Source organism: Haliotis cracherodii, unplaced genomic scaffold, assembly GCF_022045235.1.
Source record: "Haliotis cracherodii isolate W230 unplaced genomic scaffold, xgHalCrac1.p SCAF_36, whole genome shotgun sequence".
Lineage (NCBI taxonomy): Eukaryota > Metazoa > Mollusca > Gastropoda > Lepetellida > Haliotidae > Haliotis > Haliotis cracherodii.
The window spans coordinates 1,219,593-1,243,882 of record NW_027266293.1 but is presented as its reverse complement, the minus strand read 5'-3'; the positions used below and the strand labels follow the sequence as shown (position 1 = coordinate 1,243,882).

Here is a 24,290-nt window from a genome sequence, read left to right as displayed (position 1 = left end):
CTTCTCTGCGGGTAGTTCCTGCTGGTTCGTCGACTGAACGTCACTCCTGCTACCTGCAATGTTCTCTCCAAGTCCTGTGAATCACGGGCATCAAGTATCGTCTCCAGGACACACCCAGGCTCCTTGCCAGCAGGGTTAGAATGGTTACATAATTAACATGTTTCCCCGATTGGCTGCTGAGCACTTTTACATTGATGGCGTGCTTGTCTCATTGGATTGAACTTCTGATTGACGTTAGACTAATGATCACCCAGTGTGCATTCATTGGTGACAATATTTTTTCATCGTTTGTTTTTAATCTTGCGGTAAAGCTAACTTAAGCAATCCATCATATTCATTATAACAACAAAGTTCCGATTGTGCTTCGTCGTTATTATTATCATTATTTACAGATTAAAATATAAAATGCAGCAAAGAGGGTTTGGTGATTCTGGCAAAGCCAGGCTGGTTAGGCTCATCATCAGCTCAGCATCCTTGCCCCCTCTACACGCAGCCCAGACAGGAAGCGCTGCCTAGTGAAACGTACCTAGAAAATTTCGGAGAATGTGAAGACTCTCCAACAACTGCATACTTCTGCATTACCCAGATTGTCAGAAAGGCTGTATTCCTGGCAGCAAACCCGGATACTCTCCCAACAGATTGTGAGGTACCAGACCTAAGGCACCGAGAACAATGGGGAGTTGAACAACTTGGTACTTGGGATGCAAGCGTGACAATTCGAAAGCGAAGTAGGGGTTCGAACCCCGGCCTTGTCAAAGCAAAAGACATTAAAAGATTGTACGTGTTGTTACCCTGCCTGGCGCTCTGCATAAATGGGCTAAAACAAGGATTGGTTGGCTCAGAGTCAGTATACTGTGTCTGAGTGTTCATGTTCATGTTCATCTGCGGTATGGTCTCTCAGTGTGCTAGCAGTATAAAATCACCATTAGTCGGAACGAGCACAAGCAGCCACGCACGCACGCACGCACGCACACACGTGCATGCACTTCGCTATATAAATGCAATAATCTTAAACGCGGCGTTAAACCCCTCATCACCTCACCTCATCTAAACACCTCTATGAAATAACTGTTTTGTAGATTCCAAATCTCGCAAAGCTTTCATGCAGGCCAGCTTAGTACAGAATAAGTGTTGTCAACGTCTTCCCATCTTATTTCTGCTGAACTTTTAGTTGACTCTGGAAAACATTTCACCCTTAAAATCAAGCACTAAAGTGCAGAACATGTTGTCAACGACTTCCCATCCTATTTCTGCTGCACTCTTTGTTGACTGTGGAAAACATTTCACTATTAAAATCAAGCACTAAAGTACAGGCAGCATCAACGCCTTCCCATCTTATTTCTCCTGCACTTTTTGTTGACTGTGGAAAACATTACACTATTAAAATCAAGCATTAAAGTACAGGCAGCATCAACGCCAGCTATAATCCATCAATCGATCGCCGGTTTGCTGGCAGTGACGCCCGCAGTAAATGCCAAACACGAGCTTATAGAATGCTCGAGAGCATTCTTTGTTAACACGTGTTTGTTTGTTATTATCTAGGTCGTCCTTATTTAATGACTCAAATTGTCTTATGGCTGAAATATACATTTTTAGAATAGTATACCCGAAGAAGGCCATGTGATTATCATTATTTCCATAGGCCGCAGTAACCTATGGGGCTATAGCTGTAGACAGTCTACGTTTTGTCTGCACTGTCATTAAAACTGAATGTACTAAATAATACTCTTTATAAAAAGCAGGGGATACTCGTAAAAAACTTAAACTTTCCAAAAGTAAGATAGATCAGTTTCTAGTAATAGTTGTATGATAATAATGACCGTATTGGGAACACATTACAAAGATAATGACCATCCTGTATTGTTCTTCAGGCTAACATAGCCACTTATCACATACGTTTACTTGAAATGTAAGCAGCGCCTCCTAATAATGACCGTATTGGGAACACATTACAAAGATAATGACCATCCTGTATTGTTCTTCAGGCTAACATAGCCACTTATCACATACGTTTACTTGAAATGTAAGCAGCGCCTCCTAATAATGACCGTATTGGGAACACATTACAAAGATAATGACCATCCTGTATTGTTCTTCAGGCTAACATAGCCACTCATCACATACGTTTACTTGAAATGTAAGCAGCGCCTCCTAATAATGACCGTATTGGGAACACATTACAAAGATAATGACCATCATTTATTGTTCTTCAGGCCAACATAGCCACTTTTCTTTTTTCTTTTTTTAAACATAGCCACTTATCATATGCGTTTACTTCAAAATGTAAGCAGCGCCTTCTAAATACGCATGTACAGGATGTTACGGGATGAAACTGCTTGTAAACATAAAATACGGATCCGGATGCACAGGATGTTACGGGTTGAAACTGCTTGTAAACATAAAATACACATGTACAGGATGTTACGGGATGAAACTGCTTGTAAACATAAAATACGGATCCGGATGCACAGGATGTTACGGGTTGAAACTGCTTGTAAACATAAAATACGCATGTACAGGATGTTACGGGTTGAAACTGCTTGTAAACATAAAATACGGATGCACAGGATGTTACGGGTTGAAACTGCTTGTAAACATAAAATACGGCTGTACAGGATGTTACGGGATGAAACTGCTTGTAAACATAAAATACGGATGTACAGGATGTTACGGGATGAAACTACTTGTAAACACAACATACGGATGTATGGGATGTTACGGGATGAAACTACTTATAAACACAACATACGGGTGCATGGGATGTTACGGGATGAAACTGCTTGTAAACATACAATACGGCTGTGCAGGTTGTTACGGGATGAAACTGCTTGTAAACACAACATACGGGTGTACAGGATGTTACGGGATGAAACTGCTTGCAAAACTCGAAATACGGGTGTAAGGGATGTTACGGGATGAAACTGCTTGTAAACATACAATACGGCTGTGCAGGTTGTTTCGGGATGAAACTGCTTGTAAACACAACATACGGGTGTACAGGATGTTACGGGATGAAGCTGCTTGCAAAACACGAAATACGGGTATACATAGAGGTTATCACGTGAGTGTGTTTGGGGATTGTAAATATCCTGCATCAGGAATAAACATTGTATTAAGCGAGCCTTGGCGAGCAAAATACATAGTGTTTATACCTAATACAGGATATTTACCATTCCCAAACACACAAGCGTGATAACCTCTTTATTATATAATGTCATTCTTTAATTCTGTGCTTGAAAATGGCTTTCCCTCTCTCATAAACATTACCTAAAAAATTGCGAGTTTTCCTGGAATGCGCGCATTAATATTTATTACGTCACAGGGTAAGTGGTGTGGTAGTCGGACAGTGACAGTAGCCAATATAGTTCCAACTGAAATCTGTTTCTTATACAGTGGCGAAGCAACATATATATACGCAAAACAACGATTGTTTTCACTTGCATTTCGCGCCAATCCATCGGTCTATTCGCTAGAGTAACTGCCCTTTGTCAAAGGGAAGCTACTCTAACCCTAGTCTATGATACGTCACGGCCACGCTCAGACGTTGTTGCCAGTCGGCATGTCCTGTCATAAAGTTAAGAAGTGCAATCAGATGTACACACAGCGACAAAACGAAACAAGGTAACAATTCAAACATATTTTGGCAAAATCCAACTTTTTTAATTTGTGGAGGAGGTTTCAAGCCGCAGAGGTCGACAAGCACAGATATGGCTACTGATCCCGCTTGGCCCTCGCAGAATAGTTTCGAAATTTATATCTCCAAAGTTGCCAAAACTTATAAAATGTCTTAGCTACGTCACAGTTAGACATTGATTTTAAGTATATTAGACTGTTCTTTTGATAATGATAGCAATTATCCCTGTAGTTTATCCAGATTCCCGATAGTTAATTCTGACTCGATCGCCAAATGACGAGGGCGACGCCATGTTTGTTTATAAACACTGAAAGTAGTCCCTACTTGACCTTTGATATTTGCATCTCTATCCACATATGACCCCAACGGATATCGTTTTTATCCGTTGGCTTTATCCTGCCAAGAAACCTACCCATTGTATGATCAAGGATGTTACGGGATGAAGCTGCTTGTAAGCATAAAATACGGCTGTACAGGATGTCACGGGATGAAACTGCTTGTATACACAACATACGGGTCTACAGGATGTTACGGGATGAAACTGCTTGTAGACACAACATACGGGTGTATGGGATGTTACGGGATGAAACTACTTGTAAACACAACATACTGGTGTGTGGGATGTTACGGGATGAAACTGCTTGTAAACACAACATACGGGTGTAAGGGATGTTACGGGATGAAACTACTTGTGAACACAACATACGGGTGTATGGGAGGTTACGGAATGAAACTACTTGTAAACACAAAATACGGGTGTATAGGATGTTACGGGATGAAACTACTTGTAAACACAACATACGGGTGTATGGGATGTTACGGAATGAAACTACTTGTAAACACAAAATACGGGTGTATAGGATGTTACGGGATGAAACTGCTGTAAACACAACATACAGGTGTACAGGATGTTACGGGATGAAACTGCTAGTAAAACACAACATACTGGTGTATGGGATGTTACGGGATGAAACTATTTGTAAACACAACATACCGGTGTACTTGATGTTACGGGATGAAACTGCTTGTAAAACACAACATACTGGTGTATGGGATGTTACGGGATGAAACTACTTGTAAACACAACATACTGGTGTATGGGATGTTACGGGATAAAACTGCTTGTAAACACAACATACGGGTGTACAGGATGTTACGGGATGAAACTACTTGTAAACACAACATACTGGTGTATGGGATGTTACGGGATGAAACTGCTTGTAAACACAACATACGGGTGTACAGGATGTTACGGGATGAAACTACTTGTAAACACAACATACGGGTGTACAGGATGTTACGGGATGAAACTACTTGTAAACACAACATACTGGTGTATGGGATGTTACGGGATGAAACTACTTGTAAACACAAAATACGGGTGTAAGGGATGTTACGGGATGAAACTACTTGTAAACACAACATACGGGTATACATGATGTTACGGGATGAAACTGCTTGTAAAACACAACATACTGGTGTATGGGATGTTACGGGATGAAACTACTTGTAAACACAACATACGGGTGTATGGGATGTTACGGGATGAAACTGCTTGTAAACACAACATACGGGTGTATAGGATGTTACGGGATGAAACTACTTGTAAACACAACATACGGGTGTACAGGATGTTACGGGATGAAACTGCTTGTAAACACAACATACGGGTGTATGGGATGTTACGGGATGAAACTGCTTGTAAACACAACATATGGGTGTACAGGATGTTACGGGATGAAACTACTTGTAAACACAACATACGGGTGTAAGGGATGTTACGGGATGAAACTGCTTGTAAACACAACATACTGGTGTACAGGATGTTACGGGATGAAACTGCTGTAAACACAAAATACGGGTGTAAGGGATGTTACAGGATGAAACTACTTGTAAACACAACATACGGGTGTAAGGGATGTTATGGGATGAAACTGCTGTAATCACAACATACGGGTGTATGGGATGTTACGGGATGAAACTGCTTGTAAAACACGAAATACGGGTGTATGGGATGCTACGGGATGAAGCTGCTTGTAAAACACAAAATACGGGTGTACAGGATCTTACATAAAGAAATTTCTTGTAAAGACAAAAAAAAGGACGTACAGGATTTTACAGGATAAAAACTACTTGTAAAGACAAAATCGGTTCCGAGTGTTTCCGATGCTGCTGCTGCAGCTGGTGGATGTCATTGAGGAAGTATGGCTAACGGAAGAGATTTTACGTGCGCCTCGTGTGTTTAACAACAATTTCAGAAAGGAGCTGGACACGCTGTTAAAAAGTGCTCATACCTCGCCTTTCAGAAACCTGGTCAAAGTTTCCCGTCTGTCCCTAATACCAAGCTTGATTCCCTTTGATCACCGAGCCCGACAATCACAAACTATAAGAATGTTTTTTTTAAAAGTACTTTCATAACGATTTATGCATTTCATATGTACACATTTGTGCTATACGGCAGTCTAAATGCTAAACAATGTTGTCTTGCATCACATTGTTTATGTTGAGATTCAGTAGCCTAGGCTGCTGGTGACAAAGTTGATGATGTGTGGGCCGAGGCTGTTGGTGACAGAGTTGAAGATGTGTGGGCCGAGGCTTTGGTGACAGAGTTGACGATGTGTGGGCCGAGGCTGTTGGCGACAGTTGAAGATGTGTGGGCCGAGGCTGTTGGCGACAGTTGAAGATGTGTGGGCCGAGGCTGTTGGTGACAGAGTTGATGATGTGTGGGCCGAGGCTGTTTGTGACAGAGTTGAAGATGTGGGGGCCGAGGCTGTTGGTAAGAGAGTTGACGATGTGTGGGCCGAGGCTGTTGGTGACAGAGTTGAAGATGTGTGGGCCGAGGCTGCTGGTGACAGATTTGACGATGTGTGGGCCGAGGCTGTTGGTGACAGAGTTGACGATGTGTGGGCCGAGGCTGTTGGTGACAGAGTTGAAGATGTGTGGACCGAGGCTGTTGGTGACAGAGTTGACGATGTGTGGGCCGAGGCTGTTGGTGACAGGGTTGACGATGTGTGGGCCGAGGCTGTTGGTGACAGAGTTGAAGATGTGTGGGCCGAGGCTTTGGTGACAGAGTTGACGATGTGTGGGCCGAGGCTGTTGGCGACAGTTGAAGATGTGTGGGCCGAGGCTGTTGGTGACAGAGTTGATGATGTGTTGGCCGAGGCTGTTGGTGACAGAGTTGAAGATGTGGGGGCCGAGGCTGTTGGTAAGAGAGTTGACGATGTGTGGGCCGAGGCTGTTGGTGACAGAATTGACGATGTGTGGGCCGAGGCTGTTGGTGATTTGAAGATGTGTGGGCCGAGGCTGTTGGTGATTTGAAGATGTGTGGGCCGAGGCTGTTGGTGACAGAGTTGACGATGTGTGGGCCGAGGCTGTTGGTGACAGAGTTGAAGATGTGTGGACCGAGGCTGTTGGCGACAGTTGAAGATGTGCGGACCGAGGCTATTGGTGACAGAGTTGACGATGTGTGGGTCGAGGCTGTTGGTGACAGGGTTGATGATGTGTGGGCCGAGGCTGTTGGTGACAGAGTTGAAGATTTGTGGGCCGAGGCTGTTGGTGACAGAGTTTAAGATGTGTGGGCCTCTGTTAGGGTGCTACCGACACCCTTGTGGTTATTTTAACATAGTTGGATAGATAGTGTAACCTTTCAATGTTTCCAAACGATTTCAAGAGATTTGGTCACAGCAAAGTGTTTCAAAAAGCCTGCACATTTAAGCCCACAACGAAAATTGGCACGTTTCTCAAACTCGCAATGCCGACCAACGTGTTTTCGGTTTTCTTACTTGGATGTACTTTTGCTGGAGAGATGAAAAACACGCTTTTCTCAAATATCAAGCGATTTTAGTGCATGATGGCTCGTTGGAAAGCTCTCCAAATTTTAAGACGTTTGATACCAAATCCGACACACCTATAAGGGGTCGTTAGGGACATACAACCGTTTGAAGGTGTCTTGATTAATGTCAGAGGCCTCTGTTAGGGTGCTACATCACGCGCATGCGCGACACCCATGTGGTTATTTTTACATAGTTGGATAGTCAATGTAACCATTTCAATGTTTCCAAAACCACATTTTTCTCATCAGTTTTGGTATCTACCGCATGGAATTGTAGCGTAATAACTCAATTTAGAAGGGGACGTATTTTAATACAAATAGTAGTCTCTCCATTTTCTACGTTTGTGAGAATCACTATGCGCTTTAATATTCTTTCGGTAAAACTTCTGTCTGTCATAAACATAATCATTATTTCCATCAGCAGATCCGAAACATTGTATCTGACGATTTGGAGGATCGCAACCAGTCATATTCTGGCAACTATGACTCCTTAAATACACATGTTTGAATATTCACAACTTTTGATTTCTTTTTCTTGGTCGATAGATTTATCAGTTTCAGTCACGTTAACTTGAAAATATGATGTAATCATTCGTTTTCCTTTTGAATTTCCTTTCAAATTGACAGGAGTCGCCATGCCAGGCGTAGTTCACGCTTCATATGTGTAAACTTACATGAATTGTGTCCAGAGGGTCTATAAAAACATATGAACTTTACCTATGTGAGCACGGGCATGGTGCTGACAAACCTAGAAACATTATCGGGGCGAACCGGGACTCGGACCCACAATCATAGGTTTCTGGCGTGCCCAAGGGACGCAACGCGCGGCACCATAGACGACTGGACCACCCGTGCTCCCAAAGACATGAGATTCGAACGGATTATTTCGAAAATCGTGAACATTCTTACTCCAACATATATTACAATATATGTATCTTTGATGTTGTAATGACCAATTTGTGTACTGACACTTTGAAAACATATTTTTGAATTTGTGCAATATTTGGTGGAATGTCCACAAAAATATGGTATATTCAAACATATCAATGTCGTCATACGGAACAGAATCTCATTTAACGTATCGATGTTTGATGCTTGATGCGTTTTCATTGTGTGTCAGTATACATTGATTCTGGCTTATTCGAACGGTAACGGACTAAGTTATTCCCATAGAATGTATTTATTTACTTTTATGCCAACTGAACCAAAGCTGTTGTATTTTATACCGGGCAGAGTTTGTATACAGTTTACATGTCTTTGTACATACCGATATGTATTCCTACGGTTGGTCACCAGTCTCCATTTGGCTTGTGCCGGAATAGCAAGGGTTGGTCACGAATGAGTCAGACTGCATTTGACATCGAGTGTGTCCGCCATTAGTGTAACTGCCAAACATCGTCTGTGCATACATAACAAAATATGTTTCAGGTAACACATTTTGATATTCGTGTATCTTTTTCTGTTCAGCATGTAAGAGCCGGTTGTCTACGAACCTTGTTCTGTAGATAATGTGTCGCTGATACTTGAGGAAATAATATTTGATATTGAGCATACCATTTGCTGCTACAAATGAACATCACTCTCCACTGTAGTCAAGGACCCCAGTTTAGGAGGTTAACGCTGTGTTGAACAGTATTCCAGTTATATGACGGGGTGGGCTTGATGGGGAGGAAAGCCTGACGTGATGCTGGACTGGACGTACACGTTTAGCTCTGGTAGAACCAGTCAGCACGTTTTATTACAATACATCTATCAAAGTCTACGAGTGCGCAGTAAATTACTTAGTAAATCCGATATGTCCAGAAATAATTAGTTGTTTTGAAACGTTCGCATCTAGATCAGGAGTATCTACATTTCATTTTTGTCTGTTTGTTTCTACTAGAAATGCATATACTTTTAAATTGTCAAATTGTCTTTACATGATGAGTATATTACTGATAGAGCCTTTTGTATTGAACGTCGTGCTAAGGCTGAAAGCCTTTGCGACGTAAACTTCATTACCAGAAAATATAATGTGTGATGATATCACTACCTCCACCCTGAATGTCATTACCAGAAAATATAATGCTTGATGATATCACTACCTCCATCCTTCATGTCATTACCAGAAAATATAATGCTTGATGATATCACTACCTCCACCCTGAATGTCATTACCAGAAAATATAATGCTTGATGATATCACTACCTCCACCCTGAATGTCATTACCAGAAAATATAATGCTTGATGATATCACTACCTCCATCCTTCATGTCATTACCAGAAAATATAATGCTTGATGATATCACTACCTCCACCCTGCATGTCATTACCAGAAAATATAATGCTTGATGATATCACTACCTCCACCCTGAATGTCATTACCAGAAAATATAATGCTTGATGATATCACTACCTCCACCCTGAATGTCATTACCAGAAAATATAATGCTTGATGATATCACTACCTCCACCCTGAATGTCATTACCAGAAAATATAATGCTTGATGATATCACTACCTCCACCCTGAATGTCATTACCAGAAAATATAATGCTTGATGATATCACTACCTCCACCCTGAATGTCATTACCAGAAAATATAATGCTTGATGATATCACTACCTCCACCCTGAATGTCATTAACATAAAATATAATGCTTGATGATATCACTACCTCCATCCTTCATGTCATTACCAGAAAATATAATGTGTGATGATATCGCTACTCCCTCAACCCTGCATGTCATTAACAGAAAATATAATGTTTGATGATATCACTACTCCTTCCACCCTTCATATTACAAACTTCTCTGAGAATAGGTGTGATCACATCACTATACTCCCTCCATCTTGCATGGCATAAACAGAGAATATATTGTGAGAAGATATCACTACACTCCCTCTATCTTATACATGCATGTTATACATAGAGGATATCCCATGTGAGAGATGTCACTAAACACCCACCAAGCATAGCTAGTTTTCCATCAAACAGTACGCCATGTATTTCCAGGAATCCTACTTTCGGTATCAGGAAACGACAAGGGTTGTATTAAATGATGTAAAATTAGAAACGTGCGATATGAGATCGTATTTTGTCCTCCAGTATAAACAAAATCAAGTTGTATGTTGTAACCCTAAGCCATTTCTGTTAATAAGGTGCATGCATATAAGATGCGCGATGTCCGAGAGTAATCGCCATATATAATACACTGTTTGTTGCAAGGCATTTGGTGTTGCAGTCAGTTCTATACACGGCTAGACGCCTACTGTTACGCTGTCATCAATCGTGCCAGATGACAGAATGACAGATTATTCTTAATGTAGAGGTCGGACAGGGTATGTCTTCATGGCATAACTGACAACAGCGAATCTGTCGACAGATGTTTCAAATAAATAACCGACGAGAATAAGTTGTCTCCGGATAGTACATGTGTATATATGAGGTCAGAGTGACACTGAGCGCAGGGCAGATAACCGGGCTCTGTCTCATCATGACGCGTTGACAGCGCGCGGTGAGAGACGAAAACCAGGTAAGAGTGACACTGAGCGCAGGGCTGATAACCGGGCTCCGTCTCATCATGACGAGGTAGGACCTGCGTCGTCACTGTGCCAATAAGGTAGCGTTTCATGCATGTCTTGTTCAATGTAGATTTTATTTCGTATTTTTCACGCCGTTTGAGGTGATCGGATAGAATTGAAAAGAAATCGGATTTTATCATACTTGAACGTCAAAGACATTTCTAACCCAAAACGAACTGTGTGACATTATATTACCGGTAGAATATACATTGTCGGCACTGGCGCGAGTCATGACAGCGTAACAGTAGGCGTCTAGCCGTGTATAGAACTGACTGCAACACGAAATGCCTTGCAACAAACAGTGTATTATATATGGCGAATATTCTCGGACACCGCGCATCTAATATGCATGTACGTTATTAACAGATATGGCTTAGGGTTACAACATACAACTTGATTCTGTTTACATTGGAGGAAACAAAATACGTTACTCTGAACATTGGCATCAAGAATCTCATATCGCACGTTTCTAATATTACATCATTTAATACACCCTTGTCGTTTCCTGAAAACGAAAGTAGGATTCCTGGAAATACATGGCATACTGTTTGATGGAAAACTAGCTATGCTTGGTGGGTGTTTAGTGACATCTCTCACATAGGATATCCTCTATGTATAACATGCATGTATAAGATAGAGGGAGTGTAGTGATATCTTCTCACAATATATTCTCTGTTTATGCCATGCAAGATGGAGGGAGTATAGTGATGTCATCAGACCTATTCTCAGAGAGGTTTGTGATATGAAGGATGGAGGGAGTATAGTGATATCATCACACATTATATTTTCTGTTAATGACATGCAGGGTGGAGGGGGTAGTGATATCATCACATTATATTTTCTGTTAATAACATGCAGGATGGAGGGGGCTGAAACTGCTATTGAGGTCAATCTAAGCTGCTCCTTCTGCACCGAGGTTCTGAGAGACCCAAAGACACTACAGTGTCTCCACAACTTCTGTTCCACGTGTCTCCAGAAGTATCTTGATTCATCAACACGTGACAAACGACGTGTGTCCGGCATTGCATGTCCCACCTGCCGACAAGAGACCCAGGTCGCTGACCCTTCTCGGCCAGTGAGCCAGTGGGTGAACCAGCTCCGCACCAACTGCAGCATCAGGAACACCATCGAGGAGGGCCTGCACACGCCTGCCAACAAAGGTGAGACGGCCCTGGTGGATGTTTCAGGGGAAAGGGGAAGGAGAGGTCACGGGGAAGAAGTGGCGATGGTTGAGATTATGTGAGTTGTATATTTACTGCTAAAAAACACACTCAGCAATATATTCCAGCTATATGATAGTGGCCTGTAAATAATCAAGCCAAATACACATGATTGATATTCTGAGCAACGATTCACATCTCAAGGGTACAATGACACTTCATCACCCACGTAACACCAGCCTAACCACATATGTTGCTGGTGTGACTTAAATTGTAACTCACTCACTCACACATATGTTGCTGGGGACCAAAGGCCACACCTCTTTAATTTTGTGTGTCACGGGTTTATTCCAGCTTTGCCACACAAGGTTGGTCAAAATAAAAATAAATATAAATGTCAAGTATTTGTTTATTTATATGAAAATCATTTAGCTGTGGAGTTGCAGGTGGCCTCTTGAACCACAGATAGTGATGTATACATGGAATTTACAAATAACATTTAGGGGCGGTTGGGTAGCCTAATGGTTAAAGCGTTCGCTCGTCACGGGTTCGAATCCCAACATGGGTACAATGTGTGAAGCCCATTTCTGGTGTTCCCCGCCGTGATATTGCTGGAATATTGCTGTATGTTTATGGGTGAGGTGGCGAAGCTTTGGTTGAGGTGGTGAGGCTTGAGTGAGGTGGTGAGGTTTGAGTGAGGTGGTGATGCTTGAGTGAGGTGGTGAGGCTTGAGTGAGGTGGTGAGGCTTGAGTGGGAGGTGAGGCTTAAGTGAGGTGGTGAGGCTTGTGTGAGGTGGTGAGGCTTGTGTGAGGTGGTGAGGCCTGAGTGAGGTGGTGAGGCTTGAGTGAGGTGGTGAGGCCTGAGTGAGGTGGTGAGGCCTGAGTGAGGTGGTGATGCTTTGGGTGAGGTGGTGAGGCTTGTGTGAGGTGGTGAGGCTTGAGTGAGGTGGTGAGGCTTGAGTGAGGTAGTGAGGCATGAGTGAGGTGGTGAGGCCTGAGTGAGGTGGTGAGGCTTGAGTGAGGTGACGGGGCTTGAGTGAGGTGGTGAGGCTTGAGTGAGGTGGTGAGGCTTGTGTGAGGTGGTGAGGCCTGAGTGAGGTGATGCTTTGGGTGAGTTGGCGGGGCTTGAGTGAGGTGGTGAGGCTTGTGTGAGGTGGTGAGGCTTGAGAGAGTTGGTGAGGCTTGAGTGAGGTGGTGAGGCCTGAGTGAGGTGGTGAGGCTTGAGTGAGGTGGTGAGGCTTGAGTGAGGTGGTGAGGCTTGAGTGAGGTGGTGAGGCTTGAGTGAGGTGGTGAGGCTTGAGTGAGGTGGTGAGGCCTGAGTGAGGTGGTGAGGCTTGAGTGAGGTGGTGAGGCTTGAGTGAGGTGGTGATGCTTTGGGTGAGGTGGTGAGGCCTGAGTGAGGTGGTGAGGCCTGAGTGAGGTGGTGAGGCCTGAGTGAGGTGGTGAGGCTTGAGTGAGGTGGTGAGGCTTGTGTGAGGTGGCGAGGCCTGAGTGAGGTGGTGAGGCTTGAGTGAGGTGGTGAGGCCTGAGTGAGGTGGTGAGGCCTGAGTGAGGTGGTGAGGCTTGAGTGAGGTGGTGAGGCTTGAGTGAGGTAGTGAGGCTTGAGTGAGGTGGTGAGGCTTGAGTGAGGTGGTGAGGTTTGAGTGAGGTAGTGAGGCTTGAGTGAGGTAGTGAGGCTTAAGTGGGGTGGTGAGGCTTGAGTGAGATGTTGAGGCTTGAGTGAGGTGGTGAGGCTTGATTGAGGTAGTGAGGCTTGAGTGAGGTAGTGAGTCTTGAGTGAGGTGGTGAGGTTTGAGTGAGGTAGTGAGGCTTGAGTGAGGTAGTGAGGCTTGAGTGAGGTGGCGAGGCTTAAGTGAGGTGGTGAGGCTTAAGTGAGGTAGTGAGGCTTGAGTGAGGTGGTGAGGCTTGAGTGAGGTGGTGAGGTTTGAGTGAGGTAGTGAGGCTTGAGTGAGGTAGTGAGGCTTAAGTGGGGTGGTGAGGCTTGAGTGAGATGTTGAGGCTTGAGTGAGGTGGTGAGGCTTGATTGAGGTAGTGAGGCTTGAGTGAGGTAGTGAGTCTTGAGTGAGGTGGTGAGGTTTGAGTGAGGTAGTGAGGCTTGAGTGAGGTAGTGAGGCTTGAGTGAGGTGGCGAGGCTTAAGTGAGGTGGTGAGGCTTAAGTGAGGTGGTGAGGCTTGAGTGAGGTGGTGAGGCTTGAGTGAGGTGGTGAGGCTTAAGTGAGGAGTCGATGAGGCCTGAGTGAGGTGGTGAGGCTTGAGTGAGGTGGTGAGGTTTGAGTGAGGTGGTAAGGCTTAAGTGAGGTAGTGAGGCTTAAGTGAGGTGGTGAGGCTTAAGTGAGGAGTCGATGAGGCTTGAGTGAGGTGGTGAGGCTTGAGTGAGGTAGTGAGGCTTAAGTGAGGAGTCAATGAGGCTTGAGTGAGTTGGCGCGGCTTGAGTGAGTTGGCGCGGCTTGAGTTAGGTGGCGAGGCTTTGGGTGAGGTGGTGAGGCTTGAGTGATTCGGTGATGCTTGAGTGAAGTGGCGAGGTTTGGGTGAGGTGGCGAGGCTTTGGGTGATTTGGTGAGGCTTTGGTGAGGTGGCAGTGGGGTGAAATGCCAGGCAGGATGTATTGAAGCTGTTGGATCAAAGAACTGATCCAGATTGACTAAATAATTACATATCATACACTTACACTTAATACAAGCGGTACACGCTGTATATGTTGATCCATGTCAAAGAGTGAGTGAGTGAGTTTGGTTTGATGCTGTAGTTCAGCCAGATCATGACATGTCAGCATATAGGAGAGTCTCAGTTTTACAGGTTGTAGAAATGTTATTCTACGTCTGATGCATATATTATTCCATGTTTGGTGTATGTTTGATATATTCCATGTCTGCTATTATTCCCTATCTGATCGGGGGCATGGGTGGCCCTGTCGTCTAAGGCTCAGCGATTCGCTGTGCAGAGTTGCGTCCCTTGGGCACGCCAGAAACCTATGGTTGTGGGTTCGAATCCCGGTTCGCCCCGATTATGTTTCTAGGTTTTTCAGCACCATACCCAGGCTCGTGGGTTTCACCGAAATGGTAAACGTCTGAGACCTGCATCACTTCGGGCTTTCCTCCCACATTAAGCTGACACGCTGCGATATATCTGGAATACTGTTAAAAGCGGCGTTAAACCCAACTCTCTCACACACACACCCTATCTGATCATACTCTGTCTCCAGATTGTGACATCTGCAGAGATGATGACAGGGCAGTCCCAGCAGAGCTTCAATGTTCAACATGTCAGCTCACGTTCTGCCAGTCCTGTCACCGTGTCCACAGAAGGATCCCTACATGCAAAAAACACACAGTGAGAAGAATAGCCACCAGCCCTCCTCTCAAGCATGAATGTTATAACATTAACATCAACCTGAAAAAGAATGCGTCATCAAGTCAAAGAAAGAAAATGTCCATGAGAGTTCGAAATGAAATAAAATCCAAAATTGATGTCATTTGTCACAGAGGCATGGAGAACATCAAGCAGAAGAAGGAGAAGTTAACAGAGGATACTAATGCTGTAATAGATGAAGTGTTTGAGAAATTTCATACATCCTATCCCGTACCTGCTAATGCAGAGATTGATTACAGCTCCTCTGAAGATTCCGGTGAAGAGGACAGCGAAAAGGTAGATGTTACGATCAAGCTGTCATCAAAGGTGGAGACATTTATCAACAGCAGCTACGAAGCTTCATTGGCATCGGCAAGGACAACTTTCGACTTCAAGGAAGCGGATGATCCGAGATTGCCCCCACCTGATTCCGATATCTCTGGGATTGAGACCATAGAGGTTCTTGTAAACATGGATGATCTGGAGGACTCGGAGTCTGATGAAGAGGATGAGATGGAAGAGTTGTCTCCTCGCCATCTGAGTACCACTGACGGTAAGACTGAAGATGAAGATGATCCTTGGATAAAGAGCATCCTTGTTATGAATTCCTGTGATATGGAGACTATCATTGTGACGGATAACAACAACAGCTGCGTCAAGTCCTTCTACACTGACGAAGGGGGAGATCATCATAGCCGCTTACAGCTGCCTGGCAAGCCATGGGGACTCACAGAGCTTAAATATGAAAAAATTGCTGTTACGTCTCCAGAACAAAAGGCCATCTACACAATTAGGGTCAAACCTGAACTGGAGATGCAGAGGGAAATAAAAGTTGGAAAGAAATTGTTCAGTGTCGCCACAGTGGATGCTGACGCAGTTGTAGCCTGTGCTCAAGAAGAGCGTCCCCCTGCCTTATACATCATCAACATGAAGGGAACCATCCTCAAAACCATTGCTCGTTTCAGGAATCGTAACCTCTTGGAATCCCCAACATGCATCGCAATGTCACCTCGGGGAGATTATGTGGTTGCTGAACAAAGGGGGAAGATTATGTCCATAACCAAAGAAGGGATTCCTGGTACAGAAGTGGACACCGAGCTCCAGCAGCCTTTACAGTGGATAACATGTAGCAGCGATGGCAAGGTGTTCATAGTTGACAAGGAAAGCAACAAAGTTGTGTGGGTCAGGGAAGGGAAAGATAACATGACTGTCCTTTCAGAAGAACATGACATCCTCTTCCCAAAATGTGTCTGCCTATACAGGGGCGCCATGTTTGTGGTTGAGCAAAGGGGGACTATTCAGAAGTTTCAGCTCACCACAGAAACTTGACATAACTTTATTATTTCCACACTTGGACATTAGCAAGAGATTTACATGAACTGACATTCCTTTGTTGGCGGGGTAAGATGCCAAGATTGGTCTGAAAATCTACAGTGGTAGTGTCTAGTGCTTAAAGCTCCATAAGCAGTTGTCGTTTTTTCAGACCTTTATAATTTTTATTGTTGGTTTAGATAACCATGTGTATTCACAATGATTGATGTTTGACGCCATACAATAAGGTAAGGGTTGCTGTCGATAAGCATGAGTGGACCAGAGTGAGTGAGTGAGTATGGTTTAACGCCGCTTTTAGCAATATTCCAGCAATATCACGGCGGGGACACCTGAAATGGGCTTCACACATTGTACCCATGTCGGGAATTGAACCCGGGTCTTTGGCGGGACGATCGAACGCTCTAACCACTAGGCTACCCGACCGCCCGTGTGGACCAGACAAATCAGTGATTTGCTATTATTATTATTATTATTATGATGAGCAGCAATCCACTTAGTCGGAGTACAACAACATGTAATCAACAAATTCACTTTGTCCGCCCACCTGATCCATTTTAGGGGGTGCTCGGGTAGCCTAGTGGTTAAAGCGTTCGCTCGTCGCGCTGAAGACCGGGTTCGATTCCCGACATGGGTGCAATGTGTGAAGCCCATTTCTGGTGTCCCCTGTTGTGATATTGCTGGAATATTGCTTAAAGCGGCGTCAAACCATACCCACTCACTGATCCATTTTAGTGAGATTCATAGAAGGTGAATACTTTTGGGCTTCCTTCTCTGTGTTATTTAACAGAAGCGTCCCTTATGTTTTGCAGTATGATTTTCTAAAGTTGTATGACTTTTTAACGCACCAGGACTGACGATCAAAGTGTGCTTTCATATGGTCGGTTTTCAATTACATTTGTCCAACATTCAAAAACAACTAATTTCTCGGAAACTGGTTAATGTTGAAAGTTGGATTTGTCAATGGCTTTAATGTAATATATTCGTTCCGAATGACAATCTTTCTTTTGTGTGTCACAGTTCCCTCTTTAATATGACAATGTGTGTCTTGTGTCCTGCGCTTGCCATGGATCATGTCATATGATATGCCTTGCCGCCAGAATAAAAAACATCCTCGATGATACCGAGTCATTCTGTCATCTCTACTTGCACGGTCAGTACAAAACGATTATACATTGCATCAACGTGTTGTTTTCTGTAGAAAAATGGAAGGAAAAGAAAATATAATAGTAAGGTTTCACGACATACGAGACTCATCTCACTCAGAATGTAGATGGTAAGCTACAGTGCCTTGGCATCATACTGAATAAATCAGGGCTTGGTTTTCGAAACTGAAATTCAGGTGCGTGTAGATCTTGTTGCACCTGGTGCAATTGTAAATGCTAAGAAACAAACCGACAAATTAAAAACAACAACACTTGAATGAGTGAGTGAGTGAGGTTTTACGCCGCTTTTAGCAATATTCCAGTAATACCACGGCGGGGAACACCAGAAATGGGCTTCAGACATTGTACCCATGTCGGGAATCGAACCCGGGTCTTCGGCGTGACGAGCGAACGCTTTAACCACTAGGCTACCCGACCGTCCCCACTTGAATGAGTGGCGTAGCAATGCTTGTGATCAAACAGAGCCCCAGGTAAGCTGAATATTCGACTCAAATATGCAAAAAGAATCACTTAAGTTGTGTTTGTAAAAATACGCAGGAAAATCTCAAAACCGCCATCGTATAACACTGCATAATGAATCCTTTTCAACTTGCGTGCATGTATTTCTTTACTGATCAAGTGAATGTGAGTGAGTTGGATTTTACGCCGCTTTTAGCAATATTCCAGCAATATCACGGCGGGGGACACCAGAAATTAGTTTCACACATTGCACCCAGAGCTTCGGCGTAACGAGCAAACGCTTTAACCACTTGGCTACCCCAACGCCCTTACTGATCAAAAGAAGGAAATCTACTGTAGTGACTGATGCACATAAAAAAGGGCACTATAACTCACCTCTTGACAAAAAGACCTCTATTCTGCTGTGACATACAAATTAAAAGTCACATCTTGTGACAGCATTTCAATATGAATATTTTGAAAAATGTCTACACATTTGTCTAAATATACCAGTAAACAGGAGTGAGTGAGTATGGTTTTTTATGCCGCTTTTAGCAATATTCCAGCAATATAACGGGGGGGACACCAGAAATTGGCTTCACACATTGTACCCTTTTGGGGTCTTCTAAGTGAGTGGGTGAGTGAGTGGTTTTACGCCGCTTTTAGCAATATTCCAGCAATATCACGGCAGGGGACACCAGAAATGGGCTTCACACATTGTACCCGGGTCTTCGGCGTGACGAGCTAAAGCTTTAACCACAAGGCTACCCGACCGCCCTCTTCTAAGCCGTATATGGGTCACCTATTAAAAGTTTAGATTTGGCCATTCGGAACCGCTCATTCTGTTTACTAAAACCTCGGTCACACAGACAATGCGATCGCGATGCAACCTCCTGGCGACCAATTTTTGACAATCGCAGTGAGGTTTCAAGTGTCTCTGGAAGGTTTCACTGAGGTCGCCACAAGGTTTCAGAGCGGTCGCAAAAACCCATTCGGTCGCAACCAGTCTTTCGAACATACACAAAAGACTTGATGCGACCGATTTGGTAGCTCGGAGGTTTCATTGGTCTCCTAGAGGTCCCCAAGTGATCTTATTTTAATCACAGATTGGTTTCCATTGTCCGGCGATCGGTTTCGTCTACACAAGGGTGACTCTTTGCAACCAAGAGGCGACCTATCAGTGATTGATCAGTGATGAGGCGGTGATCGACCGGCGCAACTGAAGCACAACTGAAACTGGACAACTTGCAAAGAAATGATTTGATTCAGAAAAGCATTATGTTCTGATCGGTGATCGATCGACAACTAATCACCGACCAGTCTCCGTTCAGTTGCAACAAGTCACCGAAGATTCGCTGACAATTCATCGAACTGTCTCAACCGGTTGCCAACATTTCGCCGTATCTGCGGTGAACAGTTGCCTATCAATCACTGACAAGTTGCAAAACCTATCGCTGATTGATCAGCGATCATACGCTAATTCCAAATATGGGCAGAAGTAGTGGCACCGGTCTCAGCGATCGCCAGTCGGTCGCAAAGGAAATCAATCGCCAAGAGGTTGCATCGCGGTCGCATTGTCTGTGTGACTGAGCCTTATTAAACAGAATGAGCGGTTTCGGATGGACAAATCTAAACTTTTAATAGGTCTCCATATACGGCTTAGAAGACGACTGGACCTGTTAAGATTCCGGGATAGAATAGGTCTTCAGCAACCCAGGCTTGTCGTAAAAGGTGACTGTGCTTGTCGTAAAAGGCGACTAACGGGATCAGGTCGTCAGGCTCGCTGATTTGGTTGATGCGTCATCGATCCCAATTGCGTGGATAGATGATCATGATGTCAATCACTGGATTGTCTGGATCAGACTCGATTATTTACAGACCGCCGTCATATAGCTGGAATATTGCTGAGTGCGGCGTTAAACAACAAACCAACAAAAACAACTAGAAGACGACTGGGCCACCGTGTCCTGTTTCCATGGGTCATTTAATCAATTTGGTATATATCTGAAAGAAAACACACTATACGGTACATTGATTATTTCAATCCCGCATTGAGGACAACGTATATCAAAGGGCCCAGCAGAACTAATTTTCCGATTATGAAAAAGATCCTGAAAATCTTGGAAAGAGTTTATTTGATTGGCAGTTTAAACTTTTTTTTAACCTTAAGTTTGAAGTTTTGAACAAATGGCGTTAAATCAAAGCGTGTGGCTGAATGAGTTGAAATGGTCAGTTTGTCAGGTTTTTGAAAAATAATATGTAATTGTTTCAATATGAGGGCGTCCTTGACCGAAGAGTGAAGAGTTCATAGAGTGAGTGAGTTGCGTTTAACGCCGCTTTTAACAGTATTCCAGGTATATCAGCTTATTGTGGGAAGAAAGTGATGCAGGTCTCACACGTTTACCACTTCAGTGAAACCCACGAGCACGGGTATGGTGCTGACAAACCTGGAAACATAATCGGGGCGAACCGGGATTCAAACCCACAATGAAAGGTTTCTGGCGTGCCCAATGGATGCAACTCTGCGCGGCGCCTTAGACGACTGGGTCACCCGTGCCCCCACTTATATTCATAGAGAAGATGTTTTCTAATACATGTATTGATAAATCTTGGAACTTGCTCATAGTTTTTTTCTGAAATACTTTGAAAACTCTACTTTCTGTATGTGGTCTGGCTCGCTGACTAGGTGCATGCATGTCATCGTATCCCAATTGCGTGGATCGACGCTCATGACATATCAATCATTGGATTGTCTGGTCTAGATTCGATTATTTACAGACCGCAGTCATAGACGTGGAATATTGCTGAGTGCGGCGTTAAAAATTGAGCTTTCAAATTCAAGTGTTAAAAATGTCCAATTACTACGGTGGCCCATTAGGGACATGGAGTCTGTTTTTCCATATTTTGATATTTCACTTACTTTTATCGTAACCTTTTGCAAATTAACACGATTTGTCTTACAAATATGTGATAAATCATGTGTAAAGAAGATATTGAATCGCTGAAAAGTGAAACGAAAATGTCAAAAACTAAAATGAAAATGTCAAAAACAAAAACGAAAATGGCAAAGACTAAAATGAAAATGTCAAAAACTAAAATGAAAATACAGAAAACTATTTCTAAACTATTTCGTGAAACACTTGTCATGAATGAACGAACACGACAGCACGACCAGATCAATAAAGTTCACAGGTCCGATACAAATCTTTCGAAAAATCCGCGGAAGTGTGCCTGACTTCTGATTTTGTGGCCCCAAACATTCCAAATGTGAACAATAGCATTCCCTATCTCTAGCGTAAAACGCTGTGAGTGGATCACGGTTGTCTTTTCTTATTCCGGTGGTGACCTTGCCCTTCGATCGTTCGAAGCTGTCACTGACATGCAAGCAGACTTGAGTTTGTTGATTTTCACGTCTTCAGTATACATATAGGGGGTATATACTTCTATTTACTGACCAATAACGAGTTCCTGTGTTGGTAATGCTACACATTTCCATTTACGAAAGTTCAAATCCTGTATTCATTCTGCTGAAAAAGATACAGACTTTGAGACCCAGCAAATGAAAAGACATGTATTGTAACAATTCCATGGCAATTGTCATTGCATTACCCTTTCAAGGGGCACGGGTGATCCAGTCGTCTGACGCGCCGCGATTTGCAGTGAAGAGTTGCGTCCCTTGGGCACGCCAGAACCTTGATTGTGGGTTCGAATCCCGGTTCGCCCCCATGATGTTTCTAGGTTTGTCAGCACCATACCGTGCTCGTTGGTTTCACCGAAGTGGTAAACGTCTGAGACCTGCATCACTTCGGGCTTTCCTCCCACATTAAGCGGACACGCTGTGATATACCTGGAATACTGTTAAAAGCGGTGTTAAACCCAACTCACACACTCACTCATCTGGAGGGACATTTGTACTTCCTGTTGTCTTAATACGGTAGAACATGTATTTAAACATCAAGTACCATCTTTTACCTTCTTCTGGTATGACCCGGCTGGAGATCGAACCCCCAACTTTATGCTCTCCGGGCGCATGCTCTACCATTAGACCACATGGTGGTCTCTTAAACATAACCCCCATCTGTTAAATTGAGCCCTGCACATGCATTCAGTCCGTTGATATTCCTTGAAGAACACATTCATTTTACAGAACACCTATCCACCATGTTTGTTTCATGCAAGCCCCATAAACCATGTTACTTTAGTGAGAGGAGGCACGGGTGGCCCAGTCGTCTAAGGCCCCGCGTTTCGCTGTGCAGAGTTGCTTCCCTTGGGCATGCCAGAAACCTATGATATGGCTGAAATACTGATGATGTGACTTAAATCTTAACTCACTCAGAAACCTATGATTGTGGGTTCGAATCCCGGTTCGCCCCAATTATGTTTCTAAGTTTGTCAGCACCATACCCGTGCTGGTGGGTTTTACTGAAGTGGTAAACGTCTGAGACCTGCATCATTTCGGGCTTTCCTCCTACATTAAGCTGACACGCCGTGATATAACTGGAATACTGTTAAAAGCGGGGTAACACCAAACTCATTCACTCACTACTCCAGTAATATGGAAACTTGTACACAGCCCAAATCAAAATTGCAGCTGGTAGAACGCATTCTTGCCTTTCTTGATACTGCTATGAACAGACATGTTCAGAAAACAAACAAAACAGTCATTGTATATCTTTGTATTTATTCCTTATCTATGATAACAATTTTGACATAAAGTGATAAGTTTTGTAAAATAATATTTAATGGTTTATCAAAACAGTTTTGGTTTAAAAGTTTTACATGTTCAAATGAAACAGCAGACCAAAACATGTCTTAACTTAGCATTTCCCAAATGGCCTTCGATATTTTGACATGAATATTTTACAAGAAACAATTTTCTGAATTTCTCAACATAATAAACACAGAAATAGCACTAAATTCCCCCAGCAAACAAAATCACTACTTCAAATAAATGCATGAATTTTAGCAGTGCCTTGATATCGATATGATTTAAATAACAATCATAACAACATTATTATGCACACATGTCCATATATATAGTTGTATTTAATGAAAGTCCTAGGAAATTAAAGGGAGACTATGCTCAAGCCAATTAGCAGTCCCAGCAAATTTGATTAGTTCCTTAAACATCGATACTATAGTGTGTACAGTTTCAAATTTAGCAGTTAATGATGACCAAAACTACAGGGATAGTGAGTGAGTGAGTGAGTCAGTTGGGTTTAACGCCGCTTTTACAAGTATATCACGGCGTGTCAGCTTAATGTGGGAGGAAAGCCCGAAGTGATGTGAGTCTCAGACATTTACCACTTCGGTGAAACCCACAAGCACGGGTATGGTGCTGACAAACCTAGAAACATAATTGGGGCGAACCAGGGTTCGAACCCACAATCATTGGTTTCTTATTTTTCAGTGACATTACAGTGTAAGCTAAATGCAGTGTGGAGCACAGCGTCACATTGCTGTGTGACGCACATGTCCGTTCTACTCAAGAGAGACTTGTGTAATGACTTGCAAACAATGAGTGAGTGAGTGAGTATGGTTTTACCCTGCTTTTAGCAATATTCTAGCAATATCACCGCGGGGGACATCAGAAATGGGCATCACACTTTGTACCCATGTCGGGAATCGACCCCGGGTCTTCAGGGTGACGAGCAAACGCTTTAACCACTAGGCTACCCGACCGCCCCTGCAAAGAATGAACAACAAGGCAAAGACAGACACTTGTGAAGTAGAGAAAATATTAAGAGAGTGAAAGGGGTTAACATCGATTTGAATCAGTCATATCGTGGCATGGCAGCTGGTGGGAAGGAAGCCCGAAGT

At 43.4% G+C, this 24,290-nt stretch overlaps 2 protein-coding genes across 4 annotated transcripts; both read left to right on the top strand.

Moving 5' to 3' along the window:
* Positions 1–6,283: 6,283 nt before the first annotated feature.
* On the top strand, positions 6,284–6,952 carry LOC139477814 (uncharacterized). Its single transcript, XM_071260227.1, has one exon. The coding sequence runs from the start codon at positions 6,284–6,286 to the stop codon at positions 6,950–6,952; it is 669 nt and encodes a 222-aa protein (XP_071116328.1).
* A 3,990-nt stretch (positions 6,953–10,942) lies between these two features.
* Positions 10,943–17,979, top strand: LOC139477830 (tripartite motif-containing protein 2-like). Of its 3 annotated transcripts, none has more exons than XM_071260246.1 (3): positions 10,943–10,981; positions 11,889–12,190; positions 15,392–17,979. In XM_071260246.1, the coding sequence occupies exons 2-3, from the start codon at positions 11,890–11,892 to the stop codon at positions 16,864–16,866; spliced, it is 1,776 nt and encodes a 591-aa protein (XP_071116347.1). In that variant the 5' UTR covers positions 10,943–10,981; position 11,889; the 3' UTR covers positions 16,867–17,979. The 3 variants fall into 3 exon arrangements, with proteins under 3 accessions (XP_071116347.1, XP_071116346.1, XP_071116348.1); XM_071260245.1 differs by having other exon boundaries at positions 10,954–11,068; XM_071260247.1 differs by lacking the exon at positions 10,943–10,981 and having other exon boundaries at positions 12,112–12,269.
* Positions 17,980–24,290: the final 6,311 nt, after the last annotated feature.

Excerpts from the sequence above, each read along its gene's own strand:
- LOC139477814 (XM_071260227.1), top strand. The coding sequence starts at position 6,284 with ATGTGTGGGCCGAGGCTGTTGGCGACAGTTGAAGATGTGTGGGCCGAG.
- LOC139477830 (XM_071260246.1), top strand. The coding sequence starts at position 11,890 with ATGGAGGGGGCTGAAACTGCTATTGAGGTCAATCTAAGCTGCTCCTTC. Across the intron at positions 12,191-15,391 it reads GCACACGCCTGCCAACAAAG|ATTGTGACATCTGCAGAGAT; the intron begins GTGAGACGGCCC and ends CTCTGTCTCCAG.